Raw genomic sequence first — 21,596 nt, 5'->3', positions numbered from 1 at the left:
CAGTGACGCTGCCCTCCTGGAGAAGCTTTCGCTTCTCTGGAGCTCCATTTGCAGCTTGACTGAGAGACGCGGCGCTTTCTGTGCTCAGGGAAATGCCGTGAAGAGTGGTTTTGCACCAGGAGGTGCTGGTCTGTTATCATCCTGCTACCATAAACAAAGAGAGAATAGTACAGATAATATTACGTGCCTTTTGATGCCAGAAACCCCCGACTTGTGCAGCACTGAATGGGCCTCCAGCGCATGTGCAGACCCCGTTCACAGAAAGGGCTACCTTATTTTGGCCATTCGAGCTATTGCAGGGTTTTCTTGCCTGAAAACAACTCCATTCATCATTTCTGCTGCCAAACAGAAAGGATGTGCACATGGGAACTTACTCCTGCATTTCTAGATAAGGGTAAGGCCACGCAGGTGGTGTAACCGCTGGTATGGAGGGGGAGCTGCCTGCAGGCTGCTCCGGTACAGTGAGCAGAGGTTGTCCTGCAGACAAAGGCCCACAGGCGTGTGGTCTGCTAACTCCTTCACGTGCAGCAATCTCCTGGTCAGGATCACTGCAAGAGCCAACAGGTTTCGTTGCGTTGTGGCTATGGTCCCTTCCCCAGCTGCAATCAGGGGGATCCGTGTCCAGCTCTGGGGCTCACAACGTAAGGAGGACACGGACCTGTTGGAGTGGGTCCAGAGAGGGCCACGAAGATGATCAGAGGGCTGGAGCACCTCTCCCATGAGGATAGGCTGAGAGAGGTAGTTCAGCCTGGAGAAGACGCTGGGGAGACCTTATAGCAGCCTTCCAGTACTTAAAGGGGGCCTACAGGAAAGGTGGGGAGGGACTCTTCATCAAGGAGTGTAGTGATAGGGTGAGGGGTAAGTTTTAAACTGCAAGAGGGTGTATTTAGGTTAAATATTAGGAAGAAATTCTGTACTCTGAGGGTGGTGAGGCACTGGAACCGGTTGCCCAGAGAAGTTGTGGATGCCCCATCTCTGGAGGTGTCCAAGGCCAGGTTGGATGGGGCTTTGAGCAACCTGGTCTAGTGGGAGGTGTCCCTGCCCATGGCAGGGGGGTTGGAACTAGATGATCTTCAAGGTCCCTTCCAACCTAAACCGTTCTACAATTCTACAACACTGTGGCCGCAGACATATTGTGGCACACACACTGCGGTCAGCCATGTAACGCGGCACGTACTGCTGTCACGGACACACAGCACAGCCTCAACTGCCACCGTAAACACGCGCCACCGCGCTTACGGCCGTTACACACACACAGCGCCGCACGTCCTGCGGCCACACACAACACACACACACACACACACACACACACGTAGACAAACGCGTGTGCTGCGGGGGCAGGTTCCTTAGCGTAACCTCCGCGGCGATGACGGCCACCCCGCCACACGGCACGCCGCGTCACCTACTGCAATGCCTACGCCGGAACCGCACGGCGTGACGCGCAGGCCCGCGGGCAGCGCAACCTCCCGCCCCCGGGCGGCGCGCTGCTCCCCGCCCCGCGCAGGCCTCGCCGCGCGCCCCGCCCCCGCGCCGCTCAGCCAATCGCAGCGGGGTCCCGTGGTCCCACCGCCTTCCGCCCCCCCCCCCTTCCGTGTTTATTTTTTGTCGCCGGAAGGCAGGAGGCCGTGTGATGGGCACCTGCGTCGCCCAATCGGAGAACCGGCCGCTCGAGGCGGCAGGAGGGGGGCGGGTGAGCGGCGGTTTGGCGCGAGCGGCGGGAGTTGGGCCGCGCGGCCTTTTTTGGTCCCGTCCCGTCCTCCGCTCCCCGCAGTGTCCCCTCCCGGACTCCCTCCTCCGGCCCCGGCCCCGGCCCCGGCCCCCTCCCTTCCCCTCAGAATCCCCTTTGCTGGGGCTGCCGGCCTCCCCTCATCGGAAGCCATTCCCCCCTCCCCCGCAGCCCCTCCCGGGCCGGGCTTCTGTCAGGGCAGTGATGGCCGGCGTGATCCGGCGTCTGGATGAAGCCGTGGTGAACCGCATCGCGGCCGGCGAGGTGATCCAGAGGCCGGCCAACGCCATCAAGGAGATGATCGAGAACTGGTAAGGCGGGGTCGCCCCTTTCCCGCCCCCGCAGGGCGCTGGGAAGTTCGCAGGTGGGTTATTTGGTTCGAAGGTAAAGGCTGTCTGGGGTTAAAGTCGCTGCCTTGTCACTAGTAAGTGTGGTGAGCTGCATCTGCCGTGTGAGAGCAAGCAGCTCCGTCTGCAGTGGGTTTCCATAATGGAGAGAGGAGGTCTAGTGCTTGGGCCGGGCACCTTTTTAATTTTTAAATTTCTGAGAGGTCTTCATAACTGTTGTGGATGGTGACTGAGAATGATATACCCCTGTAGTTAGAAGAAAAAGGAAGGAGACGGTCAAGATTTATTTGAAACGCCATAAATTCCAGTTTGAGTGACAAGTCAAAACAAGTCATCACTCGTGAGGAAAAATTAAATTTTAAATCCAAGTAAGCTAGTCCTTTATTCTCTAGAAATTGCTGTTCTCTAGAATGCTTTCTTGGTTTCTGCAGCTTGGATGCTAAATCTACGAGTATCCAGGTAGTAGTTAAAGAAGGTGGTCTGAAGCTCATCCAGGTCCAAGATAACGGCTGTGGTATCAGAGTGAGTAAATAAAATTGACAGTTGATGTTTAATACTACCTTTTAAAATTTATTTCAATTTATAAATGTTTCTGATCATGAAAAAACTTGGAAATGGAAAGTGACTATTATTTGTCGCTTTCACATAGAAGGAAGATCTGGATATTGTATGCGAGAGATTTACTACAAGTAAACTCCAAAAATTTGAAGACTTGGCTAGTATTTCTACATACGGTTTTCGGGGCGAGGTAAGCTCTTCATCAAGGTTTTGAAACTATTCATTTTTTGTTGTTATCCTGTTCTAGTGGGGTTTGCATACTGTTGCTTTCCAAATACTCTTTACAGAAGGTTCCGTTTTCTGAGACGGTCTGCTGTGTGAATATAGTTCAAAATAGATTTCTGTGTCTTTCAAGATCAGAGGCATGCCTAGGGAGAGGTATATATTCTTTTTGCTTTCTGGAGTAAGTTTTTTTTTTTTTTTTTTTTTTAAAGTAAAACAAGGCCTGTGTTCTCAAATGTTGCTTCAGGAACCTGCAGCTAAAGACAATGAAAGATTTGAGAGGAAGGTGAATCTTTGATGTCAGATATTTGTCTAAGTACAATACTTAAAAACTAAATGTTTGAAATGTATGTTTGTCTGTCTTTGCTTTTGCTATTAGTCAAATTTAGTATCTCTGACCACTCAGATATACTAGTTCTCTGGATTCTTGTAGGCTGTATCTAAACTTGTCTGAAAGAACAGTCCAGGGTGAGTTCTGCTTTCTTCTCCTGATGGACATGAAGATGTATAAGCGTGTTGCCTGTACTCAGATACATAGATCCTCACATGTTCCAGAGAGTAAACTGCTTGAGTCCTCTCCTCACACGCTTTCACCATAGTCAGCTCCACAGCCAGTGGAGTCTGGTCCTGAGGCTGGTTTCAGCAAGTTGTGTAGACATATCCATTGAGTTTTATAGGAAAACCATTGTAACCTAACTTTGTAGTATTACTTACAGTCAGGAGAAGAACTTAGGCAGGGATGAGAAAGTAACTGGTCCAGCTGTTTTTTCTTAACATGAGAGAAAGAAAAGGTCACAACTGTAACAGCTTTGCAAATTTCTTTTAGTTATCTTACATGGTTAGCTGCTTGTATTGTCAGAGAGAATGAAAGGTTAGAAGGTCCTGGATAAAAGTCAGTGTTGCAGGTAGTAAAATTTGTTAACGCTTTACTGATCTGCAGTTTTCTTGTAAGGGTTTTTATTAATTACTTGCAAGTGGTATATCAAAATTTAGTGTTGCTGTTTAAAGTGCAGACGCTCCTCAGCGGTCTCCAGAGCAAGGTTTACAAAGATGCTTTCTCTTTCTCTTTCTCTAGGCTTTGGCTAGCATCAGTCATGTTGCCCATGTTACAGTAACAACTAAAACAGCTGATGCAAAGTGTGCATACAGGTATGCTACCTATTATCCAAGTGATTTCAGCTGCAAGTAATAATGAACAGATGTATATAATTCTCTTCTCAGGGCTCTTATTAAGGAGGTGGGTGGGGTAAAGAATTGCATGTTTCTAGGGTAGTTACAAAAGATGACCCAGAATGTGAGAAAACAGTCTGAGTCATTTTTATTCCAGATTTTAAAGGTAAGGTTTAGCTTAACAATGTATTTTAAAAGTTGGCAGGGAGGAATCATAAAGAGAATTCTACTTCAGCAGCCAACGTAGGGTAAAATTCTCTCTTGTTATCCATTTCAGGATAAAATGATGTATATATAAATGATGTATATATGCAGTGTGTCTTGCAGATCTCGTAAGTTTCTGAGCACAGGAACTTGCAGTTTAGTTTGCTTTTATATGGTGCCTAATCTTATCGAAAAAAGGTTTTGAATATTCTTCTGAAAACTTATTCTAAATATAAGCAAGCCTATCCATTAATTTCTCAGCTACTTTTAAGAAAAAGGAGGAGGAAAAAAAAAAAGATAAGCTTTGCCTCTTGTTTTTTTCGAAAGATTGTGTGACTATGGTCTGTCTTGCATTAAGTATGTAGGGTATGTGAGAGGGCAAAAACAGTATGCCCTTTGCAATTATGCATCTGTATAACTTGCTGACAGACCTACATGGGTCAGAAATCTCTTATTCTCAAAATCTGGTTACAGCCAAAAGGGAAACATTTTATGAAGTCAAGAATTTCCTATTAGTATAACTGAAGTGTAAAGTCTAGTGGAAGAATTATTAGTCCAGGTCTAGCTATTAAAGAAAGATAAAATACAATAATTCTGCCTTTACAGGAAAAGTTTCAGTAACATAATTTCAAAACACATATCCCATTATCTGCCCCTTCTTCTCTTCTGTTATCCCCACTGCCCCTCTGGGTCCTAAGGTCAATGAAGAGTTTTCCTCTAGCAGAAAGGTGGTGGTGGTGGGGGTGGTGTTGGAGCCAATTGTCAGTGTCCCAAGCTCTTTGCTGTAAGGAGTGTGACAATGATGGGATTTTGTCTTATCCTTTTTGTCATTATCTGTCTGTGTCTGCCCTGCTGTCTGACAACTTTTTATTTTCTGGGTTTTATCTTTATTTTCTGCCTAGAGCTACTTACAGTGATGGAAAAATTAAAGCCCCTCCGAAGCCCTGTGCTGGAAACCAAGGAACTCAGATCACAGTAGGTTTTTATGCATGTTCTTTCTTGTCCCTCTTCTGTTCCCTGGTTGTTATGCTTGCACCACTTATTGGTATATGTTACATTGGAAGACACAGGACAGTACCTTGTAGAATATTTTCCAAATGATGAGATTGTGTGGATTGGTTTGGTTTTTTTGTTTTGCTTTCTTCACCAAAGACAGCAAAGTAAATTTCAGAAGATAATCTTTTTTTTCTTTTTCTCTTTTTCTGGGGATAGCATAGTCATTTACTGTCAGAAATATTTCATAATCCTTCCAGACTGCTGAAAGCCCCAGTGGACAGCTAGGGCTACAAGAAGTTCAGAATATGGAGGAATGGTCTACATTGTATGAGCCAGAGTGGGAAGAAGAGGGCTGGCGCAGGAAACTGCAGAACTGCTGTTTGTTTTTTCAGTCATATCTTTTATAGATCATACCAAGATCTGAATGTGGGTTGGGATTAGGATTGACATTAGGTTTATGAAGAATAAGTAGCTCATAATGGGAAGGAATGTGCATGTTGCACAGTGTAGGGTGGAAGCCTGGCCTGGGAATTTGCAGGTGTGTGTTTGTCTTGCAGGGGGAGCATACACCCAGCCAGCTTCATGTGTCAATATTAAGGATAATGTGTCTTAAAAAGGACGCTGAACTTTAAATTTCTGCCTTTGTCACTATAGCAGACAAATAATTTGCATATTGTTTAGGTAAATAGTGAAAATGAACAGTTTAAGCTGCTGTTTTAATGACGCTTACAGCTTTGCAGCAACTGTTCTAACATTTATTTGCATTTCATTAAAAAACAGTAATCAGGGGGATCCAGCCTCATCTGCAGTGGAAGGCATATAATGTTCACTGAAAAGTGAGCTGTAGAGTGGTTGTTTTTACTGGTAAAAATACTAATGTACCAAAATACTTGAAAGCATACTGCAACTCTGGAGTTGCATTTTGTTAGGTGAACCTAAGCAGGTAAGGAATAAATTGAATGTTGATCCTTCATAATCTAAAATATTCTCAGAAAATTTTGTAGTATTTATTAAGAAGAAGGATTTAGATTAATTGTATAGTAAGAGAAGATTTTTTTTTTAAATTATCTTTAATTGTGATCTCTTTCTCTGTAGGTTGAAGATCTCTTTTACAATGTAAATACAAGGAGAAAAGCTTTAAAGAATCCAAACGAAGAATATGCAAAAATACTAGAAGTTGTTAGCAGGTAAACTGAAATAGGAGGCTCCAATTTTTTTTATACTGCCACAGGGAGTACTGGAGTTTTTCAGAGGGACTGGCATGTGTGTGTCTGGTGTCATTTTTTTATTATTGTTTTTGGTTTTTTTTAAGCATTTGTTAACGTACAGTGTCAGAAAAATCCAATTTGATTCAGGAAAATCTGGAGGAGAAACAGTGTATTCAGTCTATGACTATTATCAGTCAGAATTCCAGCGAACAAATGGTGATAGACTTGAATGAGTGAACTCTCAGTGAACTTGGGCTGAGTAGGATCCAAGTAAAAACTGTGCAGAAGCATTGAGATTTGGCTGAATGTGAAAAAGCAGAAGGGCTATTTCATGTCTTCGGGAAGGGGGGGGGGGGGGGGAGGAATCACCTTAGTTACCAGATGTTCCCTTCCTGGGTCCCTCTGGGTCCCTTTGCCTCTTTTGCTATGTGCAGAGGCTTTGCAAGCAGGATCTACACAATTTAACCAAAATAACTGCTTTACACTTTCAGTAAACACAAAAGCTAGCAGTCATAGCGAGAGTGTATGCTAAGTGTTTGCCTGCTCCCCAGATGAACTACTTCAGAGTCCTTACTGGCCAGGCAGACTTCAGCCAGGAGGTGAAGGGTCAGGTCCCACAGCTCTGTACAACAGGCTGATCTGAAGTTTTGCCGAGTTACTGGTTTCCAACTCGTTTGGGTCTGTTTTGTTTTTTGTTTGGTTGGTTGTGTTTTTTTTTTTTTTTTTTTTTATTAGGATTTCACATCTTTTCTTTTGGGGTGGTTTGTTTTGTTTTTTTTTCCCCTCTTGAATTTTTGAGTTACTAACTGTCCCAGTCACAACAGTCTAAACTCTTGTCTGAGATTTAATGTTTCTCATCTTGCAAGGTTGTACTGTGTGTTCTTTCTCACAACTTAGCAACTTCTAGAGAAGTTTGAGGCAGGGTTATGCAGCTGTAGAGTATCAGAACTTGGCCCTGGGATCACAGACAGCTGAATCATCTGGGTAGGGAAGTTAGAGGCCAGCCAGCCACCTTTCAGATCCTTCTCCATAGTAGTTGATACTTGATTCTGTTATACTGAAGAGGTTTTCCACTTAGTTCTAGTTAAACCTATACACTGAAACTGAACTAATCAGGTCTATAGAAGCTGATCAGGTTTTTTTTTTTTTTTTGAGGAATAAGCTAAACTGATCCTTGAGTTATAAATAGAAAACATTTATTTTTATAGCTGGGTGGTCTACAAAAGCTCAGTTTGGCTCAAATCCTGTTACTATGTAACAGGAAATGAAATTGTTTGCCTGCTTTACCAGCTGCTTTTCAGCATTCAGGCAAAATAACCTTTTTTTTCTACATACTGCAGTCTTATGTTTATCTGTTTTTCAGGTATGCCATCCATAACTCAGGCATCAGCTTTTCAGTTAAAAAGGTATGTAAATAAAGTCTTTAACTTCACTGTGTGTCTGTATATATGTGCATGTGTCTGTATGTATATGTATATAATGTGTATATCTGGAAATGCCAGAAAATTTGCACTTCATCTTTTGCAATGGGAATAGAATATAAAGCCTTTCCCTTGTACTGAAATTTTGAAGTGTACGTTGATGCAGTTTGGATAGAAAAACACATTAGTTAAAAGTAAACTAGGCAAAACTAGGCAAAAATGTATGTCAAGAGTTTGTAGTTTTCTAAGTGGTCAGTGTTTTGTTTTAGCTTTATGAGCTGTTTCAGATGCTTTTGAGTGTGGTTACTAATTACTTTATGAAAGAGGATGGGGTAGAGTACCTTCGTTCTGTGGCATTCTTGATAATTATTTACTGAACTGCTTATGTTTCTCACTTCCAAAGATGGAGTTACTAGCCTGAATGGGTCTGATGCGATCTAGCAAACCTTGTAATCCTGTGCCATTTACCATCTATTATTTTTCTGAACACAAATAAGTAAATAACAATACAAAACATTACAGTGATGTTAGGTCCCGTGCCTTTGTTAGAAATATTAAGTTTAATGTATTTCTAAAACTTCAGCCAGAACTGTGAATTGATTGATGCTCATTTCTGCTCTCTTTAGCAAGGTGATACCATGTCAGATGTTAGAACTTTATCAAATGCCTCAACAGTGGACAACATTAGGTCTATTTTTGGAAATGCTGTTAGCAGGTATGTTGATGTCAAGTTTCCTTCTGACATGAAGTTTTCTAGTAAATCTCCTTCTCCTTTCTCTTTTAAAGAACATGGGCTGTGCTAACCTTTCCTGCTTCCTTCAAGGTGAATTACAGAGAAGAGGGAGTGTTGCAATAATAGAGCTCTCCCTTGCCTTGTAGAATGTGTGACTTTTTTTTAGTATTCAAAGGGGAGAAGTTGCAAAGATGTTCCTTTTAATGCACAAAAAGATAACCATCTGCTTGTAACTTCGTGTGCTCATTTAAAAAGAGCAAGATGTACCTGTGTTCTCTTCAAGTTCCTAGCCTCTTCCTATACTGTGAAAATCTTACCACTTCTTAGCACAGTCTGCTGTCTTGATAGATTTTGAAATCTTCTCAAATTCATTTTTCTGAAATCTTATGGTTTAATATTTTGACAAAAGCTACATTAGCTGAGGCTGAGTAAAACAGGCAGAAAAGTTGAAAACAAATAAATTATCAAAAGATGATTGGTTTTATCTGCTGCTTTAGGAAAAATTCTCCCTTTAAGACATTCAGCTGTGAAGAATTCATTGAATGGACTTGTAGAATCAATTTGTCTCACGAATACTTGGGTGCCAATTTGATTCAGTTACTAAAGTCAAACTTCATATGTAAGGAGTGTAACTTTTAATACATGGAAACACTTTTATGAAACACAGCAAACTAGAGAGGCTGCGTAGTGATAAGGTTTGCAGTGTTGTTTGTATTTCTTCTTTATGCATTTGTTTTTGTCTACTACTGATGCTTGTTTGATACAGTTTTTCCTTTGTACGGTTCTGAATAAATTGTACACTTCAAGTTAAATGTTTTGATCAGATGTTTTGAAGTGAAACTTCTATTTTACCCAATTTCAGAGGGTGTTTAGTCTAGCTTGTTACTTCAACTTAAAAAATCAACACAAATAAAAATGGTACTCAGTATGTATTAAGGTTCAGTTGGAAATAACGAAGCCCATAAGCCTTTTCTATGTTAACTTTGGAAGTTGGCACAATGCCTTCCTAGAGAGCCGTGCTCACCAACTACCAAAGTGGATTTCCTTGATTAACAAATAATAAAAATTATAAAAACTATTATGAAAATTGTTCATGTTAGAATCTACACATGAGCGAGGAAAAAAATGTTTACATTTGTGACTTCTTAACAGCCTGCCAATAAATGGCAAAAGTGGACAGAGTAGTTCAAGAAAAGGAATGTTCTTCCCTGGCTGCTGACAACTCAAGAGGTGTCCTTGTCTATCACTGTCAATGCCTTAAATGGTGAAATGCATAGTAGAATTATCAATAGGTGGTTATAACATTATGGATACTCTGATAAGTTAAGAAGAAACAATGCAGTTCAGGTTAAATAATTTTTGTGACTCAGCAATGACTGTTTGAACTCTAACATAATGTTTTCATTAGCTGTGATATAAATAGAATATAGAACAGTATATCGCTACTTGTGAGTACTGTGTGAAACTTGCATGAACAGAAAAACTCATTTTCTTGTGCTTCCTGTCAAACATAGGGAACTGATAGAAGTGGGCTGTGAGGATGCAAATCTGGCCTTTAATATGAAAGGCTACATCACGAATGCAAACTACTCTGTGAAGAAATGTATATTTTTGCTCTTCATAAACCGTAAGTTTAAAAAAAAAAAAAACGCAGCATGTTGTACAGTCATATGTTGCTTACCTAATAATCAGAAGAAAAAAACTTTCTAAAACTACAAAATGTATGAGCATTCTTAAAAACATCGAAGAATAAGTATTACAGTTAATTGTAGAGCTTGAAGTGTTTTTCTACTTGTAATGTGCATCATGTTTTGCACTCTACATAGTGGAAAGCAGCTAAGACTGGGCCTAAAGAAAATTAAGCTTGTGGAGTATCAAAGTTACGATTGTGTCCTGCCAACTTATACAGAGTGGTCTCTCCATTCCGTAGCAACATGGGCATGAGGTACAACAAACCTTGACTCTATGAAATAATGAAAAGATAGTCTGTTTTCCACAAGTACTGAAGTAACCAATACTTCTAAATATAAAACACACTAAGAAGATATTGCGTATTTCTGGTTTTATATGAAGAATAAATAGGCCTTGGGGGGAAAGAAACAGGATAACAGATGCTCTTTGAAGATACAAAGCATGAAGATGTTGGTTTGAAAGAGCAGGTAGGCACTGTGCAGTGTATTTCAGTGGGACTCTTGAAAATAGCGTTTTGTTCTGTGTTTCAGATCGATTGGTAGAGTCAGCCGCTTTGCGGAAAGCCATAGAAACTGTGTATGCTGCTTATTTGCCAAAAAGTACACATCCATTCCTATACTTAAGGTAAAGTAATAGGAAGAAGTAGCCTTTTAATACTGTCTTGTAGGATATAGCTAGGGTGAGTAGGTTTAGAAGGAAACTTGTATTCCTGACAGTAGTGTTAAGCATTGCACTGAGGTACTTAATTGTCAGACAGGAGATAATTAAATCGCATTAAAGAAACCTTAAGAAGACGGGCCTTATTTTCAGAAGTAGTGAGTGTCTGTAATTTCAGCTTAAGTTCTTCCATATTATGGATGCTTGTCGCTTCAGAGAATGAGTTACTCTAGGAATATAGCAGAGCATTTAGGACCAGTTAGATCACTTATTCCAAACTCATTAATTTTTTACCTTGCTGGGATTTATATTTGTATCTGTATTTTTAACAGTTACTGTTCTTGGTATGCTAATGCAACAAAAAGAAGGGAATTGCATACTGATTACAGGAAATAAAAAAAATTATTTAAAGTCAAGTAATAGCTAAAGTTGAACAGAAACTGTCCTTTAAAGATTAGAGAATATGACATAGAATGGAAAACTTGGCTTTGTAATTGCTGAAGAACTGAATCTCGCCATTCACCAGTGAAACATATTGATACCCAGTGCTTTCTAAAAGGAAAGTTCTTGCATTGCAGCATTTAACTGAATTCCTGCTTGTGATTATTGCTAAATGACAGGGCATCAGAATTCATTAACTCATGAGATACTGCAAGAGAAAGATATTTCTAAAAAGTTGTTTTATAGTAGTAAAATGCAGAGTTTGGTTTAAGCTTACCTATGTAAGCTGATCTTGTTGAGTTTAGAATAGGCTTCTTGGAGTAATTTTGTAATACTCTACAGTCTAATTTGTTGGGTATAACTTTAGCAGGCTTCAGGACTATTTTGGCTTCTCTGCATGGAGTAACGGCCCCAAGTCTGACAAATCTTGTACTGAACTAATTTGTGCCCTCTCTGCCATCCATGGGAAATTTTAGTTTAACTTCTAAAATGTTTTCCAGCCTGGAAATAGCCCCCCAGAATGTAGACGTGAATGTGCACCCTACAAAACATGAGGTCCATTTCCTTCATGAAGATAGTATCCTAGAGCGTGTGCAACAACACATCGAGAGCAAGTTATTGGGCTCTAATTCTTCAAGGATGTACTTCACTCAGGTGAGAATACATGTTTCAAGTGACCACAGCTCTGCACTGTTTTAACTGTTGTGGATACATTTACTCAGTTCAGTAGTACAACTTAAGCAGTGATTGGTAGTCATTGGTGTTATACTGGTAGCTTGAGATCTTTGCTCTGTTTCGGGGACAAAATTGCCTTAACATACCAATGTTAATAATGCAGCAGTGAACTTAATGGAGAAAAAATTCATGAAAATATTTTAAGTATCTTTCTGTCCAGTATCTGTTCAGTCTTTTTTATTTTACAAGTATGTGTTAGCCTTCACACGTGTTAACTTGTTTTTATTCTGCCTTGATTTATGTGAAGTGCATGCCTCTGAGGAAATTGATTGTTCTATGTATTTGACAACACTTTGGATTTAACCCAAATGAAAAAAATCAGGAAAAAGACTTCCCAATCTCTGCTTATAATTCATGTCCTATGCTATATATAATCTTTAAGAAAAAAAAATCCCCTGTGCTTTTTGACACTAAAGATTTTCTGACACAAAGGAATGCTAAATAATGATTTTGCTAACTGCCAAGATGATGACATTCGTGCTATGTATATAGCGAGTGCAGAGTTGGCAGCCTGTTTAAGTAGTTGACACTGTGTTTGTGGGGCTTGAAAGTTACTCGCCTCTAAACAGTAAGATGCTGTGAGAAATGTGGCTGATCTTCATGTTGTTTTTCTTTTCTTGTTGTTGAATCTCTTGTCTTTACTTCCCTATATCTGAACAAAGACATTGCTTCCAGGGGCCGACTGTTCTTCCAGTGAGGTTGTAAAATCAGCAGCAAACTCTTCTGCAACTACCAAAGGAACCAGTGATAAAGTTTACGCACATCAGATGGTCCGCACTGATTCCCGAGAGCAGAAATTGGATGCTTTTCTTCAGCCAGTGAACAACCCCCTAAGTACAGGCCCCACTGAAGTGACAATGGAGGTTAACGCAGGAACTCTGGAGGGTGCAGTCAGGCCACCAGATGCTGAAATGGAAGATGTCAGTGATCTAGTTGAGACGGCTGATCTTCAGGAGGACACAGTGATGCCTGGGGGGCTGAGTGAGAGTGGACAGTTGTCTCCTGAGACAGTGCCTCCTCGGTAAGTCTCATGTTTGCTGAGGTCATGCAAGGCTACCTATTTATTTCATAGCACGGCCCTGAAACTGAAGATTTTTCTGATCTCTTTGGACTTCTGCTTTTTCAGAAGAAAAATTTTCCTAGAATACCTTTCCATGGCATTTTATTGAGAAATTAAACTTGAACTGTAAATTGCATAACTTGTGATTTTGTAATTGGAATGGAATTTCCATGCATACTGAAAGGCAGGAAGCAGTATAAATAATCACATTAACTTGGGGATACTGGCCTGTCTGTCTTTGGAGGCCATTCTTTTGGGGGCAGATAGAAACTAGATCACTGAATTTTGCAGACTCTACCCTAGTAAAGATAAAGTGCTGTAATCTTTTTGTAGCTGCTGCAGGGGGTGTTATGAGAGGCCGAAGTCTTCTGAGGGAATTGGATTTGCCCCCAACCCAGCACTACAGAAAAATGATCGTGTAAACAATCATTAGAAATATCAACACTTCTAATGTGTCCTTTAGGGCCCAATTTGTTTGGTGCTTAAACAGCAGGTGTCTGATGTGATTGGCATTAGAGAGTTGTAAATTCTCTTATGAACTACCTTTTCCTGACAAATTATGCCTTGGAAGTAAAATGAAACAGTTTTTTTCTGGGAAGCTTTCTGCATTTCCTGTGTTAACACACAGCACGTGAATTGAGCATCCCGTCTGTTGGTGTGGTTTGCCTAACTTATAATTCCTTTTTTTTTTTTTTTTGTATTGCAGAAAGAGACCACGGGAAGACATGGATACAGAAATGGAGAAAGACGACACCAGAAAGGACATGACAGCTGCCTGCACCCCTAGAAGGAGAATAATCAACTTGACCAGTGTATTGACTCTCCAGGAGGAAATTAGTAATCAGGCACATGCAAGTAAGCAAGTCTTTTGCTTCTCAAGATTATTGTTATTCCACCAACTAAACACAATTGTTCGAACTGCTGAGGAAAAAGATATTTAAAAGGTGGCCCAGTCAGCTCACTGCACTGCTTAGCGAGCTTTTAAGAAAAACATTTGTTAAACATCAAGGGCCAAACTCTGAGCAGGTAGCTGCCATAGTGAGCCGCACTGGAGGACTGTTTTAAAAACTTCTGTGTACCTTTTTTATTTTGCAAACCTGAACTTGCGTCATAACTAACAACACTATAAAATCACAGCTTGAAAAGCTAAGTTATTCTGTAATTTTCTAACTGAAATGGCAGCTAAGATATGGTCATTACAAATCTGGTTAGTCGTGATTGTGAAATAGACTGGCACAGGCTTGATAATCATGGTTTTTATTTACTCCTTTCGATTTTCATTTGCATCTGTCCCGCTTACATGAAATGATGAAACTGGTGACATCTTTTTCTAAAACAACTCTCACCAGAAGAGAGAATAATATAAAAGGCTTGTAATTCTTCCTAGGGTTCTTTCCCTCTTGGCTCCTTCAGTTGCATTCAGAGTCATACTGAGCCACATAACCCATATTAATCAGTTAATCTAAATCTTGGGAATATTGTGTTCTGGGGGTTTTGTTGAATTTATTTTGATTTTTCTCGTAGTACGAATTGGGGACACTCCACAGCTAAAATGGCTAGACTAAGAGACATCTGTAACAAGTACCTTTTTAATAAATTACTAAAAATCTTGTTCTTTAGAAAGCATGTACTTAACTTTACTTGTGCTCCAGAAAACAGTTGTATATTAGGCTAGTAATTGTGAGCCAGTAACTCCATATCTGATTGTCACTGTTTAAATACTGAAGTCAAAAGTGTTGTCCCTGAGCCATAAAATGTCCAAAATACATGGAAGAACTTGTGCGGGTGCTTGAGGTTGTGTCTTGTCTTCCCATGTGTAAGAAATACCTACAAGAGACTTTTGCAAGAAAGAAATATTTTTCTCGCAATATTGTATTCCTTTGGAAAAGGTGACAGTGGAATTTGGGTAGTGTAGTGTGTTGGACGTGCTGTGACTGCAGTGCCAAGCTCCTGTAACGAAGCTTCTCCCAAGAACTGCAAATAGTGATGGTTTGGGTGTGTTTTTTTTTTTTGTGGAATACCTAAAATTAACCCATTATTATGGGATCTGACTTCTTGTGTGTTTGGTTTTTTTTAAAAATGCATATAAATGAGAAGGCTGGAAACTTATTTATTTTTCTCTCCCAAAATAAATTATGGACCTGTTTTATCACACTTCCAGAATTCATTCTGACAGTACTAGATTTTGTTGCAAAGTTGTTACACATCTGTGCTGCCTTACTAATCTCCTGTGGCTGGAAACAAATTTTGAAAGGCTATTCAAGTCAAACACAGATTTTTTTTTTTATTTGTATTTTAACTGTTCTATAACTATTCTTACTTATGCTTTAATATAGATAAGTGTATGTATACGCACACAAATTATTAATATTTCAAAACATGGATAACTAGTAGTACAGGCCTGTAAGAAGAAGTAGGAGTGCAGTAGTGACTGAACAGCAATCTGAGACTTCAATGCTGAAAAGACACAAAGCATTCACCTAGATATATTAGGGCAGGGTTGCAAATATGAAATTACATCCTTTTGTTTCTTCCCCACCCCCTAAATTGTTTCAGATCTTCAGGAGATGCTACATGATCACTCGTTTGTTGGCTGTGTCAGCCCTCAGTGGGCTCTGGCCCAATATCAGACAAAACTGTATCTTCTGAATACAACAAAACTCAGGTAAAGAAGCTCTTGGACTTGTTGGCCGTTGAAATAAGTACCAATTACCAAGCTAATTAGAAGAAGGAAGGAAATGACAAAAAAACCCAGTATCATTTTCCTGTTGCCTATCTGAAAAGTTATGAGGCTAAAGATTAAGCAATTGGTTCAGAAGAGTGGAAACAAGTCTGGCATGCTTGGGAAAAGTGGCAGGGAATCAGTGTAATTTAAATCCTGGCTACTGTATTGTGTGCTCACAGACTGGGGGAAGGGAAACACATTTTATTTGCTTCATGATCGTCTACAGCAGCAACTGGTCTACAACACTGTATAAAGATGAGCAAGCAGAGGCTTCAGAATAGTCATTTAAAACATTGCATCTGGTTCAGTTAAGAGAAGCTGCAGGACAGAATCATAACACAAAGTTTTTATTTTTGCTTATAAAGCCTTACAGGGCCAGCTACATACGTTTTCTTATATACTTCAGATAGACATGTCTATATCAGCTTCCAAGCTCCTATGCATTTCTTGCAGTGCAGCAATGGAGCAAAGAGGTTGAAATAAAAAAAGTATCTGGGAATAAAGTGTTAGCAGCTGCATGCTTGAGCGTGTAATGTTTCTGCACCAATGTGGCTGATGTCAGAAACCAAGAAGCAGATTTAATTGTAAACATCTAGATAGCGCACATGAATCTTTTAACTAAACAGTTTAAGTAAGGTCTTTGTTAATATGAATAGATACGTATGTCTGTTTCCAAGAGGACCTTTACTTTCCCTTTTAATTTTGGTAACTTGGAGATACATGATCCTATCCATATAACTAATTTATGTACTTTAATTTAGCCAAGAACTCTTCTACCAGATACTTATTTATGACTTTGCAAACTTTGGAGTCTTAAGGTTGTCTGTAAGTATAATTTTACATTATATCATATATAAATTAAAAAAATATATATTTACAATAAGCCTGTCCTTTCAGACAAATGTAGTTTTACAGGTTGTTTTTTGTCCACTACAAGAGTGATGTTTCTTTTTTTTTTTTTTTACAGCAACAATAGAATGTAGAAAACACTATTTATTAATTTTGTAGCTACTACTATAAGTTGTCATCCTGGCTGCATGTTATTAGTGTCACTTCTAGATATTCACCAATTCTTGCTGTTGCTCATAACATTGGGACAAATAATTAATTTGAATACACAATCTATCAGAAATACAATATTGATTGCTAGCCTTTATCCTGTAAATATTGCAGCACTTTGCAGGATTGTGTACTGCACAGATTTACATCAGAAAGAAATTAATTTTTTTTAGACTGGTTATGATAAGCAGAACTGTTTGTTCTGCAGGCCAGAAACAGTATGTTATGATTAGTTTATATGTGAAGGAAGAAGCTATAGATTTCCAATGAAGTGTTTTGATCATTAGCAACACTCTTGCCTTATCCATTTTTTTAGGAGCCAGCTCCTCTATATGAGCTTTCAATGCTTGCTTTAGAGGATCCTGAAAGTGGCTGGACAGAAGAAGATGGCCCAAAAGAAGGGCTTGCTGAGTACATTGTGGAGTTTCTGAAAAAGAAGACTGAAATGTTAAAAGATTACTTTTCTCTTGAAATTGATGAGGTGACTGCTGCTATTACTTCTGACAGTAAATGAATGGTGGACTTGGTAGTGTTAGGTTTATGGTTGGACTTGATGATCTTAAAGTTCTTTTCCAACCTAAATGATTCTATGTTTTGGTAGGAGGTAACTGCAGTAGTTTGCTTGCAGGACTTCCTAAGAACTAGCTCCAGTAAGATTTAGGTGCTAATCCCTTTCATTAAAACTGCTCAAGGCTTTTATGCTGCTTTTAGAAGGGCGCTACACAAAGAAGTTCATATTTTATCAGCTACCAAATAAAAATAATTTACTCATTGCTTCCATAACTAGAATTCAGATCTCTTGTCCAACAAGGTGTGCAGCTTAACCAGCTTTCTGGCCAGGCAGGGCTACAGTATCCCCACTGCTCTCGGTGGGTCTCTTTTTTGTGCCCCAATGCATCCCTTACTCCATACAAAACTGAGCAGCCTCATCAAGGGTCATATAACTCAAGACACTTCACTGGGATGTTCTCCTGGGAAGTGGGATCTGTGCAGTCAGTGGCTAGAGGAAGAGGCTGAATTCAGGTCTTCCTGAGCTGAGTGGCTTAAATCCAGGCCTCATGAAGTTGAACACCACCACTAACCCTCCTCCTGTGATGTCTGCCTGGCATAAGGCTTTAAAAGCTTGTAACTTTGGATAGCCCCTAAGGCTTGCTAAGTTTGATAAGAATCAGTCTTGTAATATGTAACAGCTTTGGTGCATTTACTGCAAGAAAGAAATTTTTTTTTTTTTTTTTCTTACTAAAGCAGCAGTGTTGCCTTGCAGGAAGGAAACCTTATTGGGTTACCACTTCTGATAGACAACTACGTTCCACCGCTGGAAGGACTGCCTATGTTTATCCTTCGCTTAGCCACAGAGGTATATTCTCTTAATGATTTTTATGCATTCACACATGAGTCTTCCTATTTAGGAAAGAATGAAATGAATCAAACTAATTCATCAGAAGCTGCAAAGGGAAGGCTGGAGTTGATTAAATGTACTGTTACATGCTGCAGACAGTTTTGCTATGGTTACTGATTAGTTGTGCTTTGCCTCCTACATTCATAACTACTGATTGAATGAGCACATATTTTTATTTGATTTGAAAGCCTGCATTTCTACCTTTTTTGTTGTTGTTCTATACCTTTACCTTATCAGCACAAAAATGGCCAAGACACTATTAGGACTTTGCTGTATTAAGAATCTCTATCAAGTCTCTGACTGCTACCCAGGTTCTATTAAATAACTTCTTTTTCTTGTAACAGGTAAACTGGGATGAAGAAAAGGAGTGTTTTGAAAGCCTAAGCAAAGAATTAGCTATGTTCTACTCCATTAGAAAGCAATATGTAATAGATGAAGCCAATCCGACAGACTCTCAGGTACAAAAATTTGTAACTAGTCACGTGAACAAACAACTAATGCTACACAAGAAAGCTCTTTTTAAAGTGTAGACTTGTAGTCCCAACTCTTTCAGTGAAGTGAATCAAGTAGCAGTGTGACAAGATTCTGAAAGACTACGGATTAAATTTTCTGAAGTATTATCTGTATTAAGAGAACCTTTTCACTTTGGGTATTGCAGTGTACGTAGAGGCCAAGGTCTGTTGTAATATGGAGTTTGGGATGTGTTTTTTAACCTGATGAGCTATGATAAATTTCTATAGAAGGATAAGGATGCATATAAACTAAAAACATAGTCTGCTTGTGTCTAAGTATCTGCTTAATCATTCAGTTAAGCCAGCCCATCCTGCAAGTGACTTTCTAGAGCTTAAAATTAACTTGACTGTTTAAAATTAACTTCTCTAATATAAGCAGAATTTTACAATTGCTGTAATCTTACATAAAGTTTCTTAAGGAGTGCTCTCCTCTAGTAAAACCAAACTTCAGTTCAATTATTTGTCCTTTCTTCCCTCCCCCCCCTCCCGTATTTCAGAACGAAGACTCTGACTCTGGTTCAACAACATGGAAATGGACTGTGGAACATGTACTTTACAAAGCTTTCAGGACTCATCTTTTACCTCCTAAACATTTCACAGAAGATGGCAATGTTTTGCAGCTTGCTAACCTGCCTGACCTGTATAAAGTTTTTGAGAGATGCTGAGCAAGTAGTTATTACAGACTGATGCATAGCTAAAAAACATTCACGCTACATCCTGTTTTACGTGGAGGACAAAGCTGGAATCTTGATGGAGGAAAGAGGGGATTTAATATCATACCAATGTGATAGCAAATGGTCTATTTTCCTTCTGTTGAGCAAAGAATAAAAAGACTTTTTAGCTATGTCTAAACCCAACTAAAGTTCCTAAAATAAAATCTCCACTTATGCTTTGAGTTCACTACTAAACGCTATGCTAACAAAATACGACTTCTATTGAAGAAATTAATTGGGTTAAGTAATTGTTAAGGGAGGTAGAATTTAATTGAAATGACTACTTTAACTTAGCTTACTCTTTGAAAACAATATAGGTTACCTACCTCCTTTTGTTTTAAGGATATCTGCACTGTGAGTGTGCATGCCAAGCACTTAAAATCCTCTCTTACTGCAGAAGCTGGTATAGTATTCTTTCAGACCCCTTGCTGAAATAAGGCAAATCCCTTTTAATCAAGGAGTCTGAAAATGGGAACATAGCACATGAGCAAAGAAGAGCTGCAGCTGGCAATCTGGTTAACTGTCTTCCTATGGGGAAAAAAAATGCAGGAATAATTTCTTGTAGAATATATTTTGAAGTTAAAATTGCAGTAAATCATCAATCAAAGCATTCCTAAGCCTGTTGTGGATTACAAAATAACAACCAGCTAGTGCTACCAGTTTGGTCAACAGCTTGCTAGATTTTGGGGATTTGTGTTTTTTTTTTTTTTTTTTTTTCCTTTTTTGATTCTTCATTCAAATCTGCTTCTTGAAACAAGACTCACTTCAAATCTCCTTTTCAAGCCCTATAAAAAGAAAACCCAACACATTACAGACAGCACAGAGCCACATTTGCTGTGTTTACAACAGTTCACTCACTCAGCTTTTTAAAACTAAAAAAGCTCAGGGTGAGCTGCTGTCTTGCCTCCTTGTTTTGCTGCTCAAATCAACTTAATTACTCATGATTTGCAGGAAAAGGGAGGAATTGTATGAAAACAGTTCTCCAGGCCTGACACACATTAGTTTAGCCAAGTTAAATGCTCAAAACCCTCAACTCTAGGTTCTGCTATTATTTGTTTTTCTGAGTACAACTTGCATCACCAAAACCAAATCAACTTTGAGAAATCTGCTATGACAGCCATTATTGTACTGTCTGCAAATCTCAACAAGCCAGATTCAAGGTCATTCATCTCAAGCTCCTTCCTTCAACTTGTTGAAACATAGCAGGGTTCAATTGCACTACTTCATTTCAAAAATCAATCATCTACCTGCTGCCAGGGGACCTCACTAGGTGACACCAAAATGAGCAGTGATCATTCTTCAAATGCAGTTCTTGGTTCCTGAAAGGGGAATCCTTTTTTCTCAAGACAGAAGCAAGAGCTTTCCCAAGCTGGGCAACATCTTAGAGGCAAACCATGTCTGGGGTACACGGATAAGGCTGACCACAGCTGTTCCAAGTACAAGGTAAGTCCGCTATCATGCTGAGTAATTCAGTTCATTACCACTGGCTTTCACTCACATTTGTGCTAGGAACAAAAGCAGGCATGTTTTCTGGGAAAGTGCTTCTGGGGACATCTTGGGGTTGGCTGAAGAGAGGAGAAATATCCTTGGGAAGGACAGGATTGAACAGCTGAAGTTTTTGAGTGACCTTCACATGTTCTATAGATAGATTTAAGAGCGAACAAAATTATTTCAGATAGCTTTAACTCCTTTCTATACCATAACAGATATATTTCAGGAGACACAACATCTCACAGCAGCAACCAGAACAGTTTGTGGATGTGCCGAAGGGAGTAATTTCCTTGGCAAACTACCCATGTATGAAACCGGGGCATCTCATTTAACTCAATCTACAGAGAAACTGAACCAGGCACCACAAGAAGAAAACATGGTTTGGGAGAGGCTTGCAAAATCTTTACCTTACATTTGCCATATAGTTATTCATGTTTGGTATAACAAAATAACATAACACACATACGCCCCTGCAAGAATTTTTTTTCACTAGTGCTTATGACTTGTTCTGCTTTACAGCTAATGGC

At 39.6% G+C, this 21,596-nt stretch overlaps 1 protein-coding gene across 1 annotated transcript; it reads left to right on the top strand.

Annotated features, from left to right (window-relative positions):
• Positions 1–1,930: 1,930 nt before the first annotated feature.
• Positions 1,931–19,907, top strand: MLH1 (mutL homolog 1; the record flags this gene model as incomplete). Its single annotated transcript, XM_082479424.1, has 18 exons — positions 1,931–2,037; positions 2,505–2,595; positions 2,723–2,821; positions 3,929–4,002; positions 5,130–5,202; positions 6,319–6,410; positions 7,795–7,837; positions 8,479–8,567; positions 10,100–10,212; positions 10,808–10,901; positions 11,876–12,029; positions 12,773–13,131; positions 13,877–14,025; positions 15,727–15,835; positions 16,657–16,720; positions 18,219–18,311; positions 18,698–18,811; positions 19,363–19,907. The coding sequence occupies 18 exons, from the start codon at positions 1,931–1,933 to the stop codon at positions 19,528–19,530; spliced, it is 2,085 nt and encodes a 694-aa protein (XP_082335550.1). The 3' UTR covers positions 19,531–19,907.
• Between the last annotated feature and the right edge of the window lie 1,689 nt (positions 19,908–21,596).

The sequence above is a fragment of the Vanellus vanellus genome (genome assembly GCF_965231255.1).
Source record: "Vanellus vanellus genome assembly, chromosome: 2".
Taxonomy (NCBI): domain Eukaryota; kingdom Metazoa; phylum Chordata; class Aves; order Charadriiformes; family Charadriidae; genus Vanellus; species Vanellus vanellus.
Note: the sequence above shows the minus strand (reverse complement) of the source record. Positions and strands in the feature narration are given on the sequence as shown.